Source organism: Ochlerotatus camptorhynchus, unplaced genomic scaffold, assembly GCF_037179485.1.
Source record: "Ochlerotatus camptorhynchus isolate MF236.1 unplaced genomic scaffold, CSIRO-AGI_Acam_v1.1 ptg000240l, whole genome shotgun sequence".
NCBI classification, from domain to species: domain Eukaryota; kingdom Metazoa; phylum Arthropoda; class Insecta; order Diptera; family Culicidae; genus Ochlerotatus; species Ochlerotatus camptorhynchus.
The window spans coordinates 746715-764379 of record NW_027040730.1 but is presented as its reverse complement, the minus strand read 5'-3'; the positions used below and the strand labels follow the sequence as shown (position 1 = coordinate 764379).

Below are 17665 nucleotides of genomic sequence, written 5' to 3'. Positions count from 1 at the left end.
CACTACACCACCGGCGCCGCTAAGCCCGATTATAGTTAACTGCAATTAGTTCATCTTCTCTCTGAAGGGTAGATTTATCGACTAAGCGATAACATTTAACAGATACATAATTTAATTCAATTTTTATCCCTGATAAAGAATATAAGAAAAGTGACACAAGGCATTGATTGTTCCAAAGATTTTGATAAAGAATGACATCTAATAACCGGAAAGCTGAATTAGGGCAGTGATATCATGTGACAAACGAAAACAATTGCATTTTATAAAACATGCATATATACAACAAAATAACACGTACGAAACGTCGTATAAACTCCCAAAACGCTCTGCTTGATACTAAATTGGTTGAATATAAAACTCAACTTTTGTGTTAGTTGTCAAAAAGTGGGATAACGAAAGCACTCATCATCATTATTTTTATCGAGCCCAATGAACCAAAAGTTGTCGTTTTAATATTCCAGATTTTCCTTCTCTCGACAAATTCGCAAAATAAAAACTTTTCCTGAACAACTCTCGGAACTTTATCCTTAACAACAACCGATTGATGGTACGAACATGATTTTCTCCCTTAATCTGCAAATAAAAGGCCTGGTACGAGTTTTCAAAAGAGCATCGTTGAATAGAACAGAATTTCAATGAGTAGCACCAATCCGTACAGTCTCGGATCTCGGTATGGGATTGTGGAAGAGCTGCGGTGCTCGTGATACATTGCAGCTGGATGGTCGCCTGAAAAAGAATAATAGAAAAAATAAACTATCGACCCTCCATCCAAATTTCATTTGTAAACTTTCACCTTTGAATATATGTACAACGACACTGGCTGGTTGTGAGTTGCTTGGGACACAAGTATAATTTCCAGAGTGTTCCTTTCCAGCATGGTTGATGCTGAGTTCCGAATAGTGAAAATCTGCAGGGAATTATAATAAAAATATATAGGATTTAAATTCATGTTTCTCTGAAACATGAATAAAGAAATGTGGTTGAAAAATGTGAATTGATCCATTAGATAGAGCGAAGGAGTAAAGGTTGAACACGAAAAAATCCGGACAAATTAAAAACACTGCTATTGATGCATTTTGTAGTAACATTTTTTTTTTCAAAATTTTACTGAATCAAGCTCAAAAGTGTATAAAATTAAGTAGGCATTGGTTGTCAGAATAAGTTCATTTGTTTACAGCATGACTTCACAATGACACAATGCATGACAAGCAATCTGCAGTTGTGGGCTGAAAAGCGAAACTTTCATGAACCAGCAAATTTAACAGGAGGACTACCTACGGAAGAGACTACTGCGTTTTCTGGAGCTTCATGAGGTGGATTGCCTATTCTGGCCGGACTTGGAATGCTTTCACTACTCAAATTACACCAAACAGTGGTACAGCGAAAATAGCGAAATGCTTTGCCATTGATGCATCCACCAATCATTAAGACTAGAATCTGTCTAGTTGACCCATCCTGGAGAAGGTTTTGAAGGGTATATTATCGAAGCTCTTCAAGATTTATTTACTGCAAAAAGGTTGGATGACGAATGCATTGATAACAACTTCATATAGGATATGATCAACACCAAATTTGTTTTCTTAAACAGCTTTTAACCTCACATTCACGTAATCTTACTTCACTAAATCATTGCGGTTAGCGGCATCACCCGTCGTTGGGTGCTATCGACCGGCTCTCAACTTAGAGTTCTTCTTATTGTGTGGTAGGTTAGTACAATCATACTCTATGCCTAGGGCAGTCAAGAAATTGTTTTGTCCTAAAAAATACCAAGACAGGACCGGGAATCAAACCTACCGCCTCCATAATAGTCTTGCTTTATAGATACGCCTTTATCGGCTGACCTTTGAGAAGCCTCTAGTCTGGTTCATAGCATTCCTCAATTTATTATCACTTATTTAAATTTTGGCCATCATTGTATGAACAATTGAAATCTTGAACTTTATTACTGAGAATATTGGCGTAGTTATTAATTTTATTAAATTTAATAACTATGAATAAATTGAGTGCAGGATAAATCCGTATAGTTGCCGTCGCATAACATTCTGAGCATCCATTAGTGTTCATTAAAAGCAACGTCAATTCTGGTACCACTTAACGTAAATAACAACATTGTTAAATATTTGTTGGGAAATCGTCACAACCAAACTTTTTATGTTAATAGATCATGTCAACGCCATAAAAACCTCTCCAAAGCTGCGACGCCTGTCAATGGCAGAGTATAAAAAAATCCAGTTCGGTGACTAATAGATTTACAGAACATCTAGTTAATAGATTAACTTAAAGTCGAGAAGTTTTTGAAAGTTCTTCTACCAGTGATAAAAAAAATTAGGTAATAAATTTCTATTTTTTTTTAGGTCTATCATATATAAAACCCAATCTTCTCAAAGAATTTAACGAAAACATCGCAAAATTTTGATGCATGATAAAGTTCAAGTGGTAGAAAGCGTAATTTTAAACTGCTCGAATGATACGATCCATTAACACTGTAGCTTTAATTATTCAAACGGGCAAAAGAATGCTTCCACTCGAGCTCTTGAGCACGTGGTTATTTTAATTAACAGTTAACATTGCTTACTACCAATCTATAGTCTTGTTTAATACATACTTGTTTGTGGTGCTTCACACCCGGGTATAGATCAGTGAGTTAAGGCTGTCGTATTCTCGACCTGCTAAAACGGGTGTGGGTTCAAGTACAGAACACAGCACAATCTCTTTTTATATATGGGAAGTGGCTCTAATGTTGGCCTATGGATCTGCTATTTGTCAATTTTATGTAGATGATGGATATTTTGGCAGCAAGCATTACACGCAACAGCTGCTAAAATAGCTTATATTTATAATCCATATGATTTCTAAATGTTATTTGCTAGTAAAAATCTTTAAAAACGTTAACTCGTACTAGGGTGCTCATATTGCCCCGTCTGGTAGTTGATCGGAGCAAAAACATAATTTTTTTAAATATATGAATTTAATGAGTATATCATACTTTTTCCATATTTTGAACACTGTATATTATCAAACATATTCCAAAGCATAAGTTGATCACAGTTTTCACACAGGTATGAATGTTTTTCATGTTTTATTGTGTGTTTTTCTTAGGTGGACCATATCTACTGGACCTATCTACTTTTTTGATTTGCCCCAAGCTACACAGTTTGTCACAAATAGTTATACATAACTTATTTCTGACAATCTCAGCTGGAAACATTCACATCAAGTCACTTATATACAACTCATTTATAACGAAAAAAGTGCAAGACGTGGTATCTATACATAACATATCAAGAACAACATGTGAAAAGTGGCTCTTGATATGTCAACTTATTTATTGCTGTAACGCAACCTACTATATTGAACATGTTGTAAAATAATTTCATCCTTCGCGCGAATGGAGTTTGTTTATGTTTCCACCATCAATTTACAAAACTTATTCTTCTGTGGAATTTTATTGTGCGAATAAATTGCATCAGTTTATTCCATAATCTCCACCTTTTGTGTATGGTTAATTTTTACATTCTACTTCTAAAAAACTCATTGGCTCTTAGAAAAGGCTTTAAACAATAAATTGAATTGTGCAAAAAGCTGTGGATAAAATTTCCCTAATTTGGAAATGTTCACAAAAAATAGAATAGGTATGTACTTCTTTTTTTTTATAATTATCTTACTTTTCTCTTCTACATAACGTGCACGTGATGTTAAAAGTACAAATGAAATGTATTTTCCTTCTATATTTTGGTTCATCAGCCATCAGCCATATCGCAGTGAAATGTGTAGAACGCATGGAGAAATGAAATAAGTGTTATCAAAACATGTTTATAACCCGAAAAACAAGAACATGACATAATTTGGTATTATAATTATAATTATTTGTCATTTTTTGATACATGAGTTCAGCTGAAATATAAGTTATTAACTTTTTTTCCGTGGATTTTTTTTCTTGAGAAGAACTTATTTATTCCTAAAAATTTATCTCAGATATCATTTCAATTAGAAGCAGGCTTGATGAAACTCCTCAAACTCACTGGAGGTTATAAAATACTCTTGCCCTTACCCACCTCGAATGAGTGACTGTTGGAATATGGAAGAAGCAAAGAAAAACTCCCCGAGAGGGAGAGCGAACTCAAGCAAAAGGATGATTTGACGTGAGGTGCGCTTTTCGAGGCACCAGTTGACTTTTCGGTTCGAGGCAAGAAGCTTCGAAGAGTTTTCCCAGTGGGCAAGTAAGGGTGTATTCCGACCTGAGTGAGTTTGGCGGGCGTCGGGCGGAATTGGCGTTGTCTCTCTCATATTAACGCGCGCACCTCAGCCGCTTAGGTCTGAAGACACCTTAAGGTGAATCGCTGTGGCAACCATATTTCTGATTAATTTCATTATCACTTCGAAATTACAAGAGCAAAAATATCAGCACTCACAAAAACATACTGCAATGAAAGTGGAACTCACCATCCCTCTCCAAAGGGGAAGTTTGGTAAAGAGAGATGATAGAACTGATTTGTACCTTCCTAAAAGTTGTCTAGCTCGCTTTCTACTCTCTTCACACTGTCGTACTCTAAACGGAACTATCAATTCTATACTTTCATCTCCTCATCTATTGTATAAAAATTACCACTTTAGTCTGTTATTTGAAATTAGCATCTTCAACTAAATTAATAACTATTTAATTTGATGTTTGACTGAAAAAAAATTTACGGCAAAGTTGTAGCTGAGAAAATTTTCCATAAGAATAGCTATAGAAATTTTTAACGGTGCAATATGGAAGAAGGATAGAAGACTACGAAGAAAAAGTTCGGTTTCCCCATAGTAATTCCCATACAAACTTCAAATGGTTTGTGCCCAGTCACTTTCTTACCAAATCAGTTCAAACCTTGGGAGGCTAATCTAGACCCGATTTGGAACCGCTTGAGCACTGTGTAGCTAAAATGTCAAATTTTTCATCAGTCTAATATACATTTATAGAAATAACTGGTTCATCTACTCTAAACCAATTTCTTAAGTTTTTGCAATATTCAAAATGGCCGAATTCTATCTCTATTGACCATAACAATCAATTATGCAATGTTTCATAAAGGTTGAAACTGATTTTTTTTCTGATACCTGAATGATACCTGAAAATACAATAGTAAACAAGTTGTTGATGCGATATCTCTAGAATTCAATCAATATTTACCATTCTTTGCGCAGGCTTATACCTCAGGATTATGAATCGAAATGGAGGGCGGCCTCAATGATTGAAAATATTTTGTATCAATTTAAAGCACCTTAATCGACAGTCTCTAAGATAACTTTTCCCATGTGTCTGTTCTTTCTATTTTACATTTTCCATTATATATGCTTCTAAGGGAAGATGCATAAATTACGTTTTATTTTGGGGTGACCAGCCATGTAGAAAAATACATTACAAGGGGGAGGGGATCCAAATTTGGTACTTCATCAAACGTAAACAAGCGTTTAAAGTTTGTTTACATTTTATGAATCACCAAATTTGGTCCCTCTCCCCCTGGTAACGTATTTTGATACATGGTCACCCTTAAATGCTGCGTCATGTATGAATCTTCCCTTAAGGCCTATAATATCACAACATAGGAACACATATTTCTACTTCTTATAAGCTTTTCACTTCTATTGAAAGTAAGTTACCAGATCCCTGAATCAGATTTCCACAACCAGACTCAGAATCGAACCTGCTGCTGAACTTGTTAATAAAGGGTGATACGGTCAAAATTTGGTCAATATCAACTTGACGTATTTCTTTCAATTTTGCATTTAAAAAACCTGAACACCCCTCATTTTGAAGGTGTGTGTGTGTAGAATGTTGCTCCTATTTTGATTTTGGAATTCACTCTTCAGTTGTCAAAATGCCGTCCAAGCAAGAAGAGCAGCGTATCAAAATTTTGCTCGCGCATCGCGAAAATCCGAGCTACTCGCACGCAAAGTTGGCAAAATCGCTAAAAGTTGCCAAATCAACCGTTACAAATGTAATTAAAGTGTTTCGGGAACGTTTGTCGACAGCCAGGAAGTCTGGATCGGGGGGAAATCGAAAACCGGAAGCCGCTGAGACGACAAAGAGAGTTGCCGGTAGTTTCAAGCGAAACCCTAACCTCTCTCTCCGAGATGCCGCAAATAAGCTGGGTGTATCGTCTACAACCGTGCATCGAGCCAAAAAACGAGCCGGACTATCGACTTACAAGAAGGTAGTGACTCCAAATCGCGATGATAAACAAAATACGACGGCCAAAGCACGATCCCGGAGGCTGTACACGACGATGCTGACGAAGTTTGACTGCGTGGTAATGGACGACGAAACCTACGTCAAAGCCGACTACAAGCAGCTTCCGGGACAGGAGTTTTATACGGCAAAAGGAAGCGGAAAGGTGCAGATGTTTTCAAGCACATGAAACTGTCAAAGTTCGCAAAGAAATATCTGGTTTGGCAAGCCATCTGTACCTGTGGCTTGAAAAGCAGCATTTTCATAGCTTCCGGGACTGTCAACCAAGAAATTTACGTGAAAGAGTGTTTGAATAAACGTCTGCTGCCTTTCCTGAAGAAACACGGTTGTTCCGTACTGTTTTGGCCGGATTTGGCATCTTGCCATTACGGTAAAAAGGCCATGGAGTGGTACGCCGCCAACAACGTGCAGGTGGTTCCCAAGGACAAGAACCCTCCTAACACGCATGAGCTCCGCCCAATTGAGAAATACTGGGCTATTGTCAAGCGGAACCTAAAGAAGACCAAAAAAAACTGCTAAGGGCGAGCAGCAGTTCAAGGCAAACTGGCTTTCTGCGGCGAAGAAGGTGGACAAGGTGGCTGTACAAAATCTGATGGCAGGGGTCAAGCGTAAGGCCCGGCAATTCGGATTTGGAAAAGCGGAATATTTTTCCTGAATTTTATACTAATTGAACTTGAAAAAGAAATTTAATTTGATTTTTTAAATAAACGATTTCACCGATTTACACGCGTTTTCCCTTGACCAAATTTTGACCGTATCACCCTTTACACGTAATACACGATAATGACACGCCTTTAATGACAAGGCTATCGAGGCCCCTAATGCCTCTTTACCTCAATTATTAACCTCAAAGAACACGAATTCAGTTGTAGTAGAGTTTAATTATGTAAAACGATAGAGAATGCTCTTACAAATTAAGTGTGATAATGGAATAATCTACTAGACCTCATAACGCGATGAGGCCAATGCTAATGAAAAGATTAAGTCTAGACTGCTGAATAGACAGAAATAAAGGGAAATTGGGTAGAAGAACCAGTCACGGCTATATACGTTTCTATTATGGTATATAGGAATCCGATTGATGAATCTACCCTACTTAATGTTATGTACGTACGTACCTGCTTCAGTCGAGACATTAATGCCTCTATCGACATCGTAGTTTATCATTCGATTATTATGATACCAGAATATGAACGCAGACGCTTCGGTGCTCTGTACAACCCGGCATATTAATTTCAGCGTTGAATCAGGTGTCAAGTACTTTACTTGTGGTCCGACTATCTCCGCACGTGCTTCTGAAAACGCAAAGCAAAAAAGTATGAAAAGGACAAATACGGAAAATGATTATTAAATAGTGAACACGACAATGAATATAAAGGAGGTAGATCCGGTTTCGGAAAGGTCCCTCCATGATGCTGACTCTATCACATTCGTTCACTCTCCTGGGGATTACAGTGAAACTTTCGTGCTAGGCGACTTCTTTTCACCAGCAGTGCCCTTTTAGTGGTGCCATTATTATTCTGTTAGCAGAGATTGCCTCTCAAAGTCAATCGCTTTGCACACTACTTGTACACACGATATCCTCATAGTCCTCACAAACTTTATTTGGAATGGCAAACAGAGCAAGTCAGTGGCACAAAACATGTCTAAACTACAAGCAAAGGATGCGCCAGGACATACTCTCCTATAACACTGCACGTCAGCATGGGACGCCTCGACATTTGGCTCAGTCGTTTACCGAAATACAGCCAATAAACTGATTATAGCACATAAATCCAAATTTCAACTACATCCCAACGGATGCGCTGTTTCACTTGTGTCGTAAATTGTCCTCGTGGCACCATGTGCAAAATCGTTATCTTATCTGAACCAAGATTTCGGGTTTTTTATAGGCCGTAAAAATGAGCTGAAATCAATTTTCAATTTTTCACCGCTTTTCAAACGGCACACAATTGAAAACCAATTTTAATCGTTTGCATATGGTTGCTGTACATTACCAACGCAAAATTTAATTCATATTTAATTAAACCACCTCGTACATGTTTGAGTTGATTTTGAGTGTCACATTTTGTTTCTTACCAGATACTTGCGCCAACAGCGATTTCAATGATTTTACAAACACTTTTTCAATGAGATTTGTTTTTCTGTTGAATATTACTTGTCTAAATTTTCTATTTAAAATAGAGCACTTAAAATATAGAACGGGTTTAGCTCACAAGTGTCGTCTTGGAATATTTACAGTTGATTTTATTTTTTCCATTCCCTGAGCCACTTTGTGAACTTCCTCGTTTCGGGTTCGTTTATGGCTGACTTTGGCTATCATGCACGGTTTTGGTTCCGAACTACTCTTTTGATAACAACTTTGAATTGGTTGATCGATCGCACCATCGATGGTGGGCTGCGCGGCATTATTTATTTTTTATTTTTTTTTTATATTTTATCTCTTGAAATTGCTTTAACGCTAGCGTTGTTTAACCGGCAACCGGAAATTAATGCCATTGTAAGGATTAAGTTAATTCCGATAGACTTTAATAATATACTTTTATCAATTTACATCCATCGAAAAATATGCAAAGGTTATTCAACTATCTCTATGAAGATTGTATCTAAAAATAACTTTTAATTCACTATTTTGAATCAAAAATTGATGGGGTTGTGTAAAAGACATGATCGCATAATTGATGTTGCATTTTTCTTAATTTTGATTTAAAATACAGTAGAAGTAAATTGTTATGTCGGAGCTATGAACAAATTTTTGATTTCATACTTAGTAAAAGTTTGCCAAATTCAGAACCTCATAAAAATGCGACTACATAGTCTATTACATTTGGTTTCTAAATAACCATCAGATATAAATATTAAAATAGGAACATATGACGGAATATAAATACACTGATAGGCAAAATAAAGTGCCCACCCCATCATTTTTTGAATTTCTCTCATTTATTTGGTTCAAATTAAAGTAAATACACTGTAGTATTTTTTATATCTTATTCTTTATATTCTTTTTAAGTTTCACTTATAGAATACCAGATAAAAAGAAGAGACTGACTCGAAGAAAAAAAAATCAAAATGGGTGTAAAAAAGAACAGTGACAAAAAAAAGTGCCCACTGCATTTTAACTCCAGAAAACATAAAATAAAGTAAAAGAATACCAGCCTAATAGTTAATGTGTCCTCCTTTGGCCTTCAGGACCAGCTGCAGGCGCTTCGGCATGCTCTCCACTAGATTCTTCAGGTGCTGTGGATCTAGTTCTTCCCAGGCGCGCTCCAGGGCTTCAAAATAGTTATTTTTATTGGTAACACCAGTTTTGTCAACCCTGGCATCGAGAATCGCCCACAAATTCTCGATGGGGTTGAGGTCCGGGCTTTGTGGAGGCCATTCCAGTGGTTTAATTCGACATGACCGGAAGAAAGACTTAGTCTTCTTGGCAGTATGCTTCGGATCGTTGTCCTGCTGGAATACGAATTTCTCCTCAAGGCCCGTCTGGATCAGCGAAACTTCCAGATTTTCCCGCAGGATGTCGATGTAGGAATCTGCCGTCATTATCCCGTCGATTTTCACCAGGCTTCCCACTCCACCCCACGAAAAGCACCCCCAGACCATCACATTTCCTCCTCCATGCTTCACCGTGCCTTGTATGTGGCGCTCCTGAAGCTCCTCACCCGATCTACACCACACACGAACCCGTCGCTTCCGGTTGAACAGTTCGAATTTTGATTCGTCCGTCCAGAGAACCGTTTTCCAGAACTCTAGGGGCTTATCAGCATGCTCCTTAGCAAACTTAAGCCGTTTGACTTTGTTTGCCTTGCTGATAAATGGGCGCTTCCGAGCAACTTTGCTGTTCAACCCCTGTGCTACGAGACGGCGACGAACAGTTCGACTGGAAACTGTTAGCTGAAGAGCCTCCTGGATCTCGCGGACAGTTACCTTCGGGTTCTTCTTCACTTCACGCATGATCTTGGTGTCCGTTCTCGCATCCGTTTTGCGCATCCTGCCTCTGCCAGGGCGATCCACCACTGATCCGAACGATTTCATTTTCTGCAGAATTTTCCCGACCGCTGTTTTGCTGATATTGTACTTCCTAGCGACAGACCGGTGCGATTCACCGTTTTGCACATCACGAACAACCAATTTTCGGATACACAAAGGAATTGCTTTCGAAATCACTACGTCCTCCATTTTTTTCAACTGATTCAAATGCGATCACGTGTACAAATGCACCAGTTCCACCCGTTTGCTTCAATACATGTCAAACTTTCAAAACAAAAACAATCGAGGGGTTTTCCGATGGAAACTTATCGAAAACATACCGATTTTTGAAGTGGGCACTTTTTTTTGTCACTGTTTTCTTTTTCAATCCAAATTGATTTTCTTTTACTTCAAGTAAAACTTTATATTTTCAGTATTCCATAGGTGTAACTTTAAAAGAATAATAAAGGTAAGACATCGAAACAGACTACGGTGTGTTTATTTGAATTTGAACCAAATAAATGAGAGAAATTTCAAAAATGATGGGGTGGGCACTTTATTTTGCCTATCAGTGTAAGTTCCTCACCCAAATTTAGGATTGAGGACTGAAGGGATGATTATGAAATAAAGTGGCTTTACAAATGCATGGAATTGTATATCTTGTGGCAAGCAGTCAAGCACAATGATACTCTATGCCCAGGCAACTCGAGAAATTTTCCTACCCGAGAAATTCCTAGAGTGGACCGAGAATCGAACTAGCCGCCTTCGGCTTGGTAACTGAGGCGTTAACGTTATTAACAAGCTTCATTTTGACAGTCACAGTCACAGTCACTTGTTATATGTTTCCCTTCTAGTAGTCGAACATATTATTAAAAGCACTAACTAGGCTGCTTTTTGATTTCTGGAGGGTTCTTCTTGGAAATTGTTAAATAAAAAACGTTCCTCTAAAACAACTCTTCGCAATGAATGTTGTGAGATAAAACAATTCCCAAAAAATACGTTATTATTTCTTCAGTGCTTCATCATAAGTTTTATATTAGGTCTCTGATGCAAAGAAGATAATGAAGGTTGCATTTTATGACAACGCAACAGGCAGGTTTGTTTTCCTTATCAGAAGACGGTACATTCAATATTAAATAAAATGTTGGTTTATATATATATATATATGTCAGCAAAGTAGAGAAGGAATTGGTATAACGATTATATGTGGTGATTTAAGCACCCCTTTTGTCTCCAATTTGGAGGACTGCCATAATAAAAAATTAACATGCATCATTACTATGTACTTTACAGCGTGTTCGTAATATCCCTTCCGGTCGTCGTTAGTTAATGGCATCTGTTTATTAAGGAAAGGGGTAATCAACTCACTCGAATGCTCATTATACCCCTTTCTCTCCTATCTATACAATACTGTGACTTTTCCCAAATCAAACGTTTGGTTTCCAATAAGTATGTGCTCAGTACAACATTGATTGGAAAGGGTGCACGAAGTTAGGTATAAATACGTTAGACACACATACGTATGCGATAGGTATAGTGGATGGTTGGCGTAATGGACGTTGGGCATAATGGGCGATAAGCATAATTCATATTAAATGAAAAATCACATAAGTTTCCATTCTTTCTCTGATGCTGCAAAAAACCAAAATCTTCTTTGTACATTCATGATTACTATTGTTCTCAGATGAGAGCTTAGGCTTAGGTGGGTTTTGATATGGACGCATCACAAAATGTTCCATTCTTTTTATCATGAGCTGTTTTGATAACAATCTTGATATAAAACAGCAAAAAAGGTTATCTTCCATTTAATTCCACTTAATTAATGTTGGTATCCATGACAGATACGTATTTCGACTACAATGTGCAGTCTTCATCAGTGTCATTCCCACTAAAGGCTTGGTAGCCATCATAATGAGTACTTAAGGGGGTTAGATTTTGATAAGTTCTTTAGTGGGAATGACACTGATGAAGACTGCACATTGTAGTCGAAATACGTATCTGTCATGGATACCAAAATTAATTAAGTGGAATTAAATGGAAGATAACCTTTTTTGCTGTTTTATTTAGCATTCCGCTAACAACCCAATTTCATTACTTCATTATGATGGCTACCAAGCCTTTGGGGATTTTCCTTATTAGAGAGTTGTATAGATTTGTCTCCTTTAGCTTACTTAAATCTTTGGTTTTTATTAGTTAGGTAGGTTCCGATTCAACACATTGTAGTTTCATTTTTATACCTATGATCTTGACTTTTTTACCTAGGGGATGAGTACTTAAGGGGGTTAGATTTTGATAAGTTCTTTAGTGGGAATGACACTGATGAAGACTGCTTATTGTAGTCGAAATACGTATCTGTCATGGATACCAAAATTAATTAAGTGGAATTAAATGGAAGATAACCTTTTTTGCTGTTTTATTTAGCATTCCGCTAACAACCCAATTTCATTACTTCACAATCTTGATATGTTTTATACATTCATGATATCTGTTATTATCAGGTGAGAACCAAAGGCTAGCTGGGTATCACTTAATTGGATAAGAAATCAAAGCAAGTACTGAAAAGACACCCAAGGAAATCCAGACATGAATTTCAAGGGAATTGTAATTATTAATTTTTTGTTTTGTTTTTTCAAACCATAAATCCCCACCACCTTTCTCATTAACATATTTACGAATATAAAACTAAATACCCTCTCCTTTAGTAAGATCCAACATCGAACATTTATGCGTTCTGCAATTGATCCGTTCATGCATACTCAAGATATTTCTGAGGCCACCTTCCTCCCCGTAGACACATTTCACACCCTCCCGCACCCCCCTTAACGCTTTTGTAATTATTAAAAAGACCCTTGAAGAAATTCTAAAGATAATCCCAAGGGTTTTTTAATGCGATTTTCAAGTTGTTTCAAAACACATGCCAATATACTGAAAGGAATATTCCGAGAAAATAAAAAAAAAATCAGCGGATTCATCAAATATTGTGGAGTAAATCCTATTTTTTTGGTTGGTAAAATTTCATAAATGTTGTACAAAATTAAGGAGAAAATATCAAAAGAACACCAAAGAAAAACGCATGGTTTGAGAGAATTTTCAATAATATTTGGGAAAATTTCAGGATCATATATAAAGGATATTTGCGAACGTATTATGAAGAAAACACCAAAGGAAGTCGGAAGAGAATTCTGATGAAAAGTGGGTTGAGTCATTCAACGTTACAGCCTGTAGACTTGGAGACATACTTCAAGTCTCCGCGTACATCGTACGGATTAGGCAAAAATGTGCGTCTATCTTTAAAAACTGTCGCATTAATGGCCCTTCGCTCATTTTCAACTTCTATTCAATTTTCATACTGCCGTACTCTAACGGAACTATCCACCTACCCTCTTCTAAAGATCATTCTCTAGCTAATAAATCATCACACTAAAGCTTCATGTTAGCATTTCCAACCAACTCTGAAAATCGTTAACTTCGCGTATGAAGTAACATAAAAACACTTTGAATGTCCCAAAATTAGTTTCGGGAATTTTGAAAATAAATCTGAAGAAATCCTGAAATATTGTTTAACTATTCAACTACCGATAAAACATTATACAGATCATGAGTTGTTATGGAGCTAATGTTATCGCACTGTAAGCAGTATCTGCATGAAGACCAACACAGATTCGTTTCCAACCGATCAACGACTACTAACCTGCTATGCTTCACCTTGTGCGTTACGAGAAACCTAGTTGAGCGTCATCAGACCGATGCAATGGAGATGAGCGAATCGAGTCAGTTCAACGCAGATTCATTCGCTACGCACTTCGGCGATTACCGTGACCTATGAGGAACGTTGTTCATTAATACACCTAGAACCTCTCAATACCCCATTCGCGACACTCTAAGAGCTATGCTAACATTATACGCATAAGAGTCCCACGGTGCATAAGTATTGCAAAGAACATGGGACAGTAATGCGTATAACAACAGTATGTTTGTCGGTGATGTTCTGCAGAATAGAGTAAATTGGCCAGCTGTATTGGAACAAATTAGCATCAATGCAGCCTAGGTCCTTGAGAAACAACCAGATGCTTCGATTGCCACTTATTATAACTAACTAAGGCTTGTATAGTGCTATCATCGGTCTTCAATGATTATTCAACCGAGTTGCATATGTGTTTGACTATCACATTTCACGTGAGTTACTGCGACGATAATTTACCGCTCTATTTTCTTGGAGACCAAATCGTAACGAGTAGTTTTTAGATTTTACTATATGTTTTATTATGTACACGGCAGTCAGTAGTGTTAACTCCATCATTGGGGCCATGAGCCTGTTGATGCAGAAATTAAATAAATAAATAAGTAAGCAATCAAACGTGTTGGAATCTTCGAAATATATTTCGTTGCAGATAATAGCGACTGGATTCATAAAACAAACGAACAGTGGGCAGTATGTATTGACAATGTGATCATTAGCATTAGACATGCATTGACCAAGTTCCCCTTTATCTCTGGAAGTTACCTCCTCATGGACATGGAGGTTGACGGTACTGAAGCAAAGGGTTGTGTTTAATTTCTTTATATTTCCAACGATGAGGATTTCCTATAGTGACACATATCACCTTCTTAATGCTTCAGTATGCCTCAAACGATTAATTCTTGGTTGTTAATAGAACTTCCTTGATGAAATCGGCTGCTTCATGCAGACTGAGCTATTCTGATTATAGTATCAGATTTGTTCTGAATACAGAAGAACTGGGAGGGCTTATTAGAAACTTCTAACCATTAAAGTAATGATCTTCTAGTAAATTTTGCATGTAATTTTATTAATATTTTATTTTATTTAAGCATATTATTTTTGTTACAGTCAATTAGCATTAGCATACAATACAAGAGATTTAATATTACTTGCTCGTTTTGCGTAAAATAATCGATATTTATTTTATTTGTAATAACCTTTAAAAGTTTTTTTTTGTTATCTGAAAACTTTCCCAGTTTGGTTAGAAGTTTCGAAGCTAACGCATGTCCACAGGCATGATAGAAAGATAGGCAGAAAAAGTGTATCATGAAGAATGGTTGCATGCAGGATCAGGCTTCCAAAAAGTACAGCCTCCTCGCGACAGTTGGTTTATACCTGAATTGACTGTTGCTTTGTGTGCTTTACTACCGCTTGCTACCGTACGTTCAGATCTGAATTCGAAGTGTATTGGTAACAGCGACACACGAACGAATGAAAGCTGTATTAGAACAGTCGCATCTATACCCGCTTTGCTAAAATCATCGTGCTTGGAACGTAGCACAGGAGTGGAACTTCGAATCAGAAAGTGGCTCCACTGGTCATTTGCGAACACTAGCGCACCTAGCGGTAGAAGGCATCTTCGGCCTGCAGTTAAGATAGGCAGCATGCTATGATAGTGTGAGTGCACATAGAAAGCCCATGTGGAACGCTACCACATCACATCGCTCGTTGAGCAGAAAAACGAGCACTTTTTGATTCACCGATTTGTTTGCACTTCCCCTTCTGTTCTGTGAACGTAGTGAACCGAATGGGCTGTATTTATGCATTTCTTTATGACCAGGTTCTCAATGTTTCTGTCGTCATAACAGCCTTCACAAACCGACGACATCCCTCAGCTTACCCAAGTGGCTGTCACGAAAAGGCTGTCACGAGACATTATATACAATTGATATACGGCAGTGGAGTATGGAAGAAACCCAGAAGAATGATCCCGAACAGATATGTCGGCCCGATGTCGGATCAATGTAAGGTCAATTTATGGTCGACATCGGCCAAATGTCGGGTCGATGTCGGGTCAATTCTGTGTTTATGTTGGGTCAATGTCGGGCCAACATCGGGTTGGGGTTTGGTAGAAGTCAGGTTGGTGTCGGGTAGGCTTATATTTTTCGCCGGAGACCGTGCGTTTAAAAAAAAAATATCGGATGAAAATTTTGCAATGGGCAGCACGAACGTGATAGCAACCGAACGAGCTCCGGCGCCACACTGGTAGTGTAGTAGCAGTCTTACGACACACAAACAAAATTTCAAAGACAGCAGCAACGAATCGGCAGTTTGACGGACTGCTTGTTGTATGTACGAGGAAAGTTACGAATGACCATCCGAGGCTGTCATAGCCGAACGAACAAAATACATGACTAAGAACAAGCTGTCGTGAACAGCACAAGACGGCAACGTTGCATGTCGTATAACAGCCTCACTGTGGGCTGTCGCTTATAGCTCAATCTCAAGGCTGTCGTAGGGAAAAGAAAGCGACAGCCGTTGGAATACTGTCATGAGGCGGTACTTTTGGTATGCCTGTGCAGGATTGCTTCCACTCACTTGCTATAGATGAGTGATTTTCGGAGTTTTGAATTCGTTAGATGTTGTAATGGAGATTTGTGTTGTTGGATGCGGGAGGAGATTGGAAGGCGGGTGTTTGACGCATAAAGCCTGTCAATTTTGCTTTGAGCGTGTCGCAGTCAGCGGTTTTATAATTCGTGAGCGCTCACGATTCGTAGAATCGTTGATTGTGACTGCAAATGGATCTGGCGGGTTTTGTGGGTCGGACGCTTGCTTTTTGGCCTCTTCTTGTGTCTATCATGTGCAGAGTATCATTATAACGTCTAATGGTTTTGGGATTCCTGGTTTCGTGAAATATATTTGTGGGGAAATATTTTTGAGATTTTAGTAGTCACGTTTTGTTTGTAGTTTATATTTTATTTCTTTCATGTAATTATCGTAAATAATAGTTTTTCAATAATAGATAGTTCATGCATATATTCGTACTTTGACGCGAAGCGCTGTGGCTTATGAGATGCTCGATGACCCTGGAGGGATCGATTTTGCTTACTGAGCAGAAAATCATGGATTTAACCCCAAGCTCTTCCACAGCACAATAAATCGCTACCATCATTTGTATATTTGATATTGAACATTAACCTCGGAAACTATTTGCATATCAAGCGAAAACGTAGTCGTGTTTTGACTCTTAAAATTCATGATCACTCAACAAAATAAATATGTTCTTTTGATAGCCGGCTTTCGAGCGATTAAATAAACAACAAATAAACAGTACATACTTTTGGTTGCATCGCCAACTTCAGGTGAATCCTTACCGAATACACTACCCAACCCTCCAACTCCGTAGCACTTATGAGGGTGTCGCTAAGTCGGTGGCCTCTCGTTAAGTAAGTACCACATCAACATTTCGTTCCCTATCCCTAGTTATGGTAAAGATGGGCGTGGCCGGTAATAGCGACAGTCATGCTTATTTTACTCTTGTTTAGATTGGAACCAATGTTTACTCCCCAGCATTATTTCTGAAAGTAGTATAACTGAGAATTTCAGGACAGACGTGAGTGTCGCTAGTATCCAATCTACAAAGTATATCATAACAACGCTAACGCTAACGCTAACTTTCTCGAAAAAATCCCGATCAACTGCATGGAATAAATGTAAATCCATTAAAGTTACAGATTATTTGAGAT

General features: G+C 37.9%; 1 protein-coding gene across 2 annotated transcripts in view; it reads right to left on the bottom strand.

Moving 5' to 3' along the window:
- Positions 1 to 278: 278 nt before the first annotated feature.
- The window catches only part of LOC135704411 (uncharacterized), a 130419-nt gene continuing 113032 nt past the window's right edge, over positions 279 to 17665 (bottom strand). For both annotated transcript variants that reach the window (XM_065225860.1, XM_065225861.1), the window contains exons 6-8: positions 7345 to 7521; positions 794 to 907; positions 279 to 726 (exon numbers count right to left, since the gene is read on the bottom strand). In XM_065225860.1, the coding sequence (XP_065081932.1) occupies positions 602 to 726; positions 794 to 907; positions 7345 to 7521 (416 nt within the window). In that variant the 3' untranslated portion in view covers positions 279 to 601. The remainder of the gene's footprint in view (positions 727 to 793; positions 908 to 7344; positions 7522 to 17665) is intronic.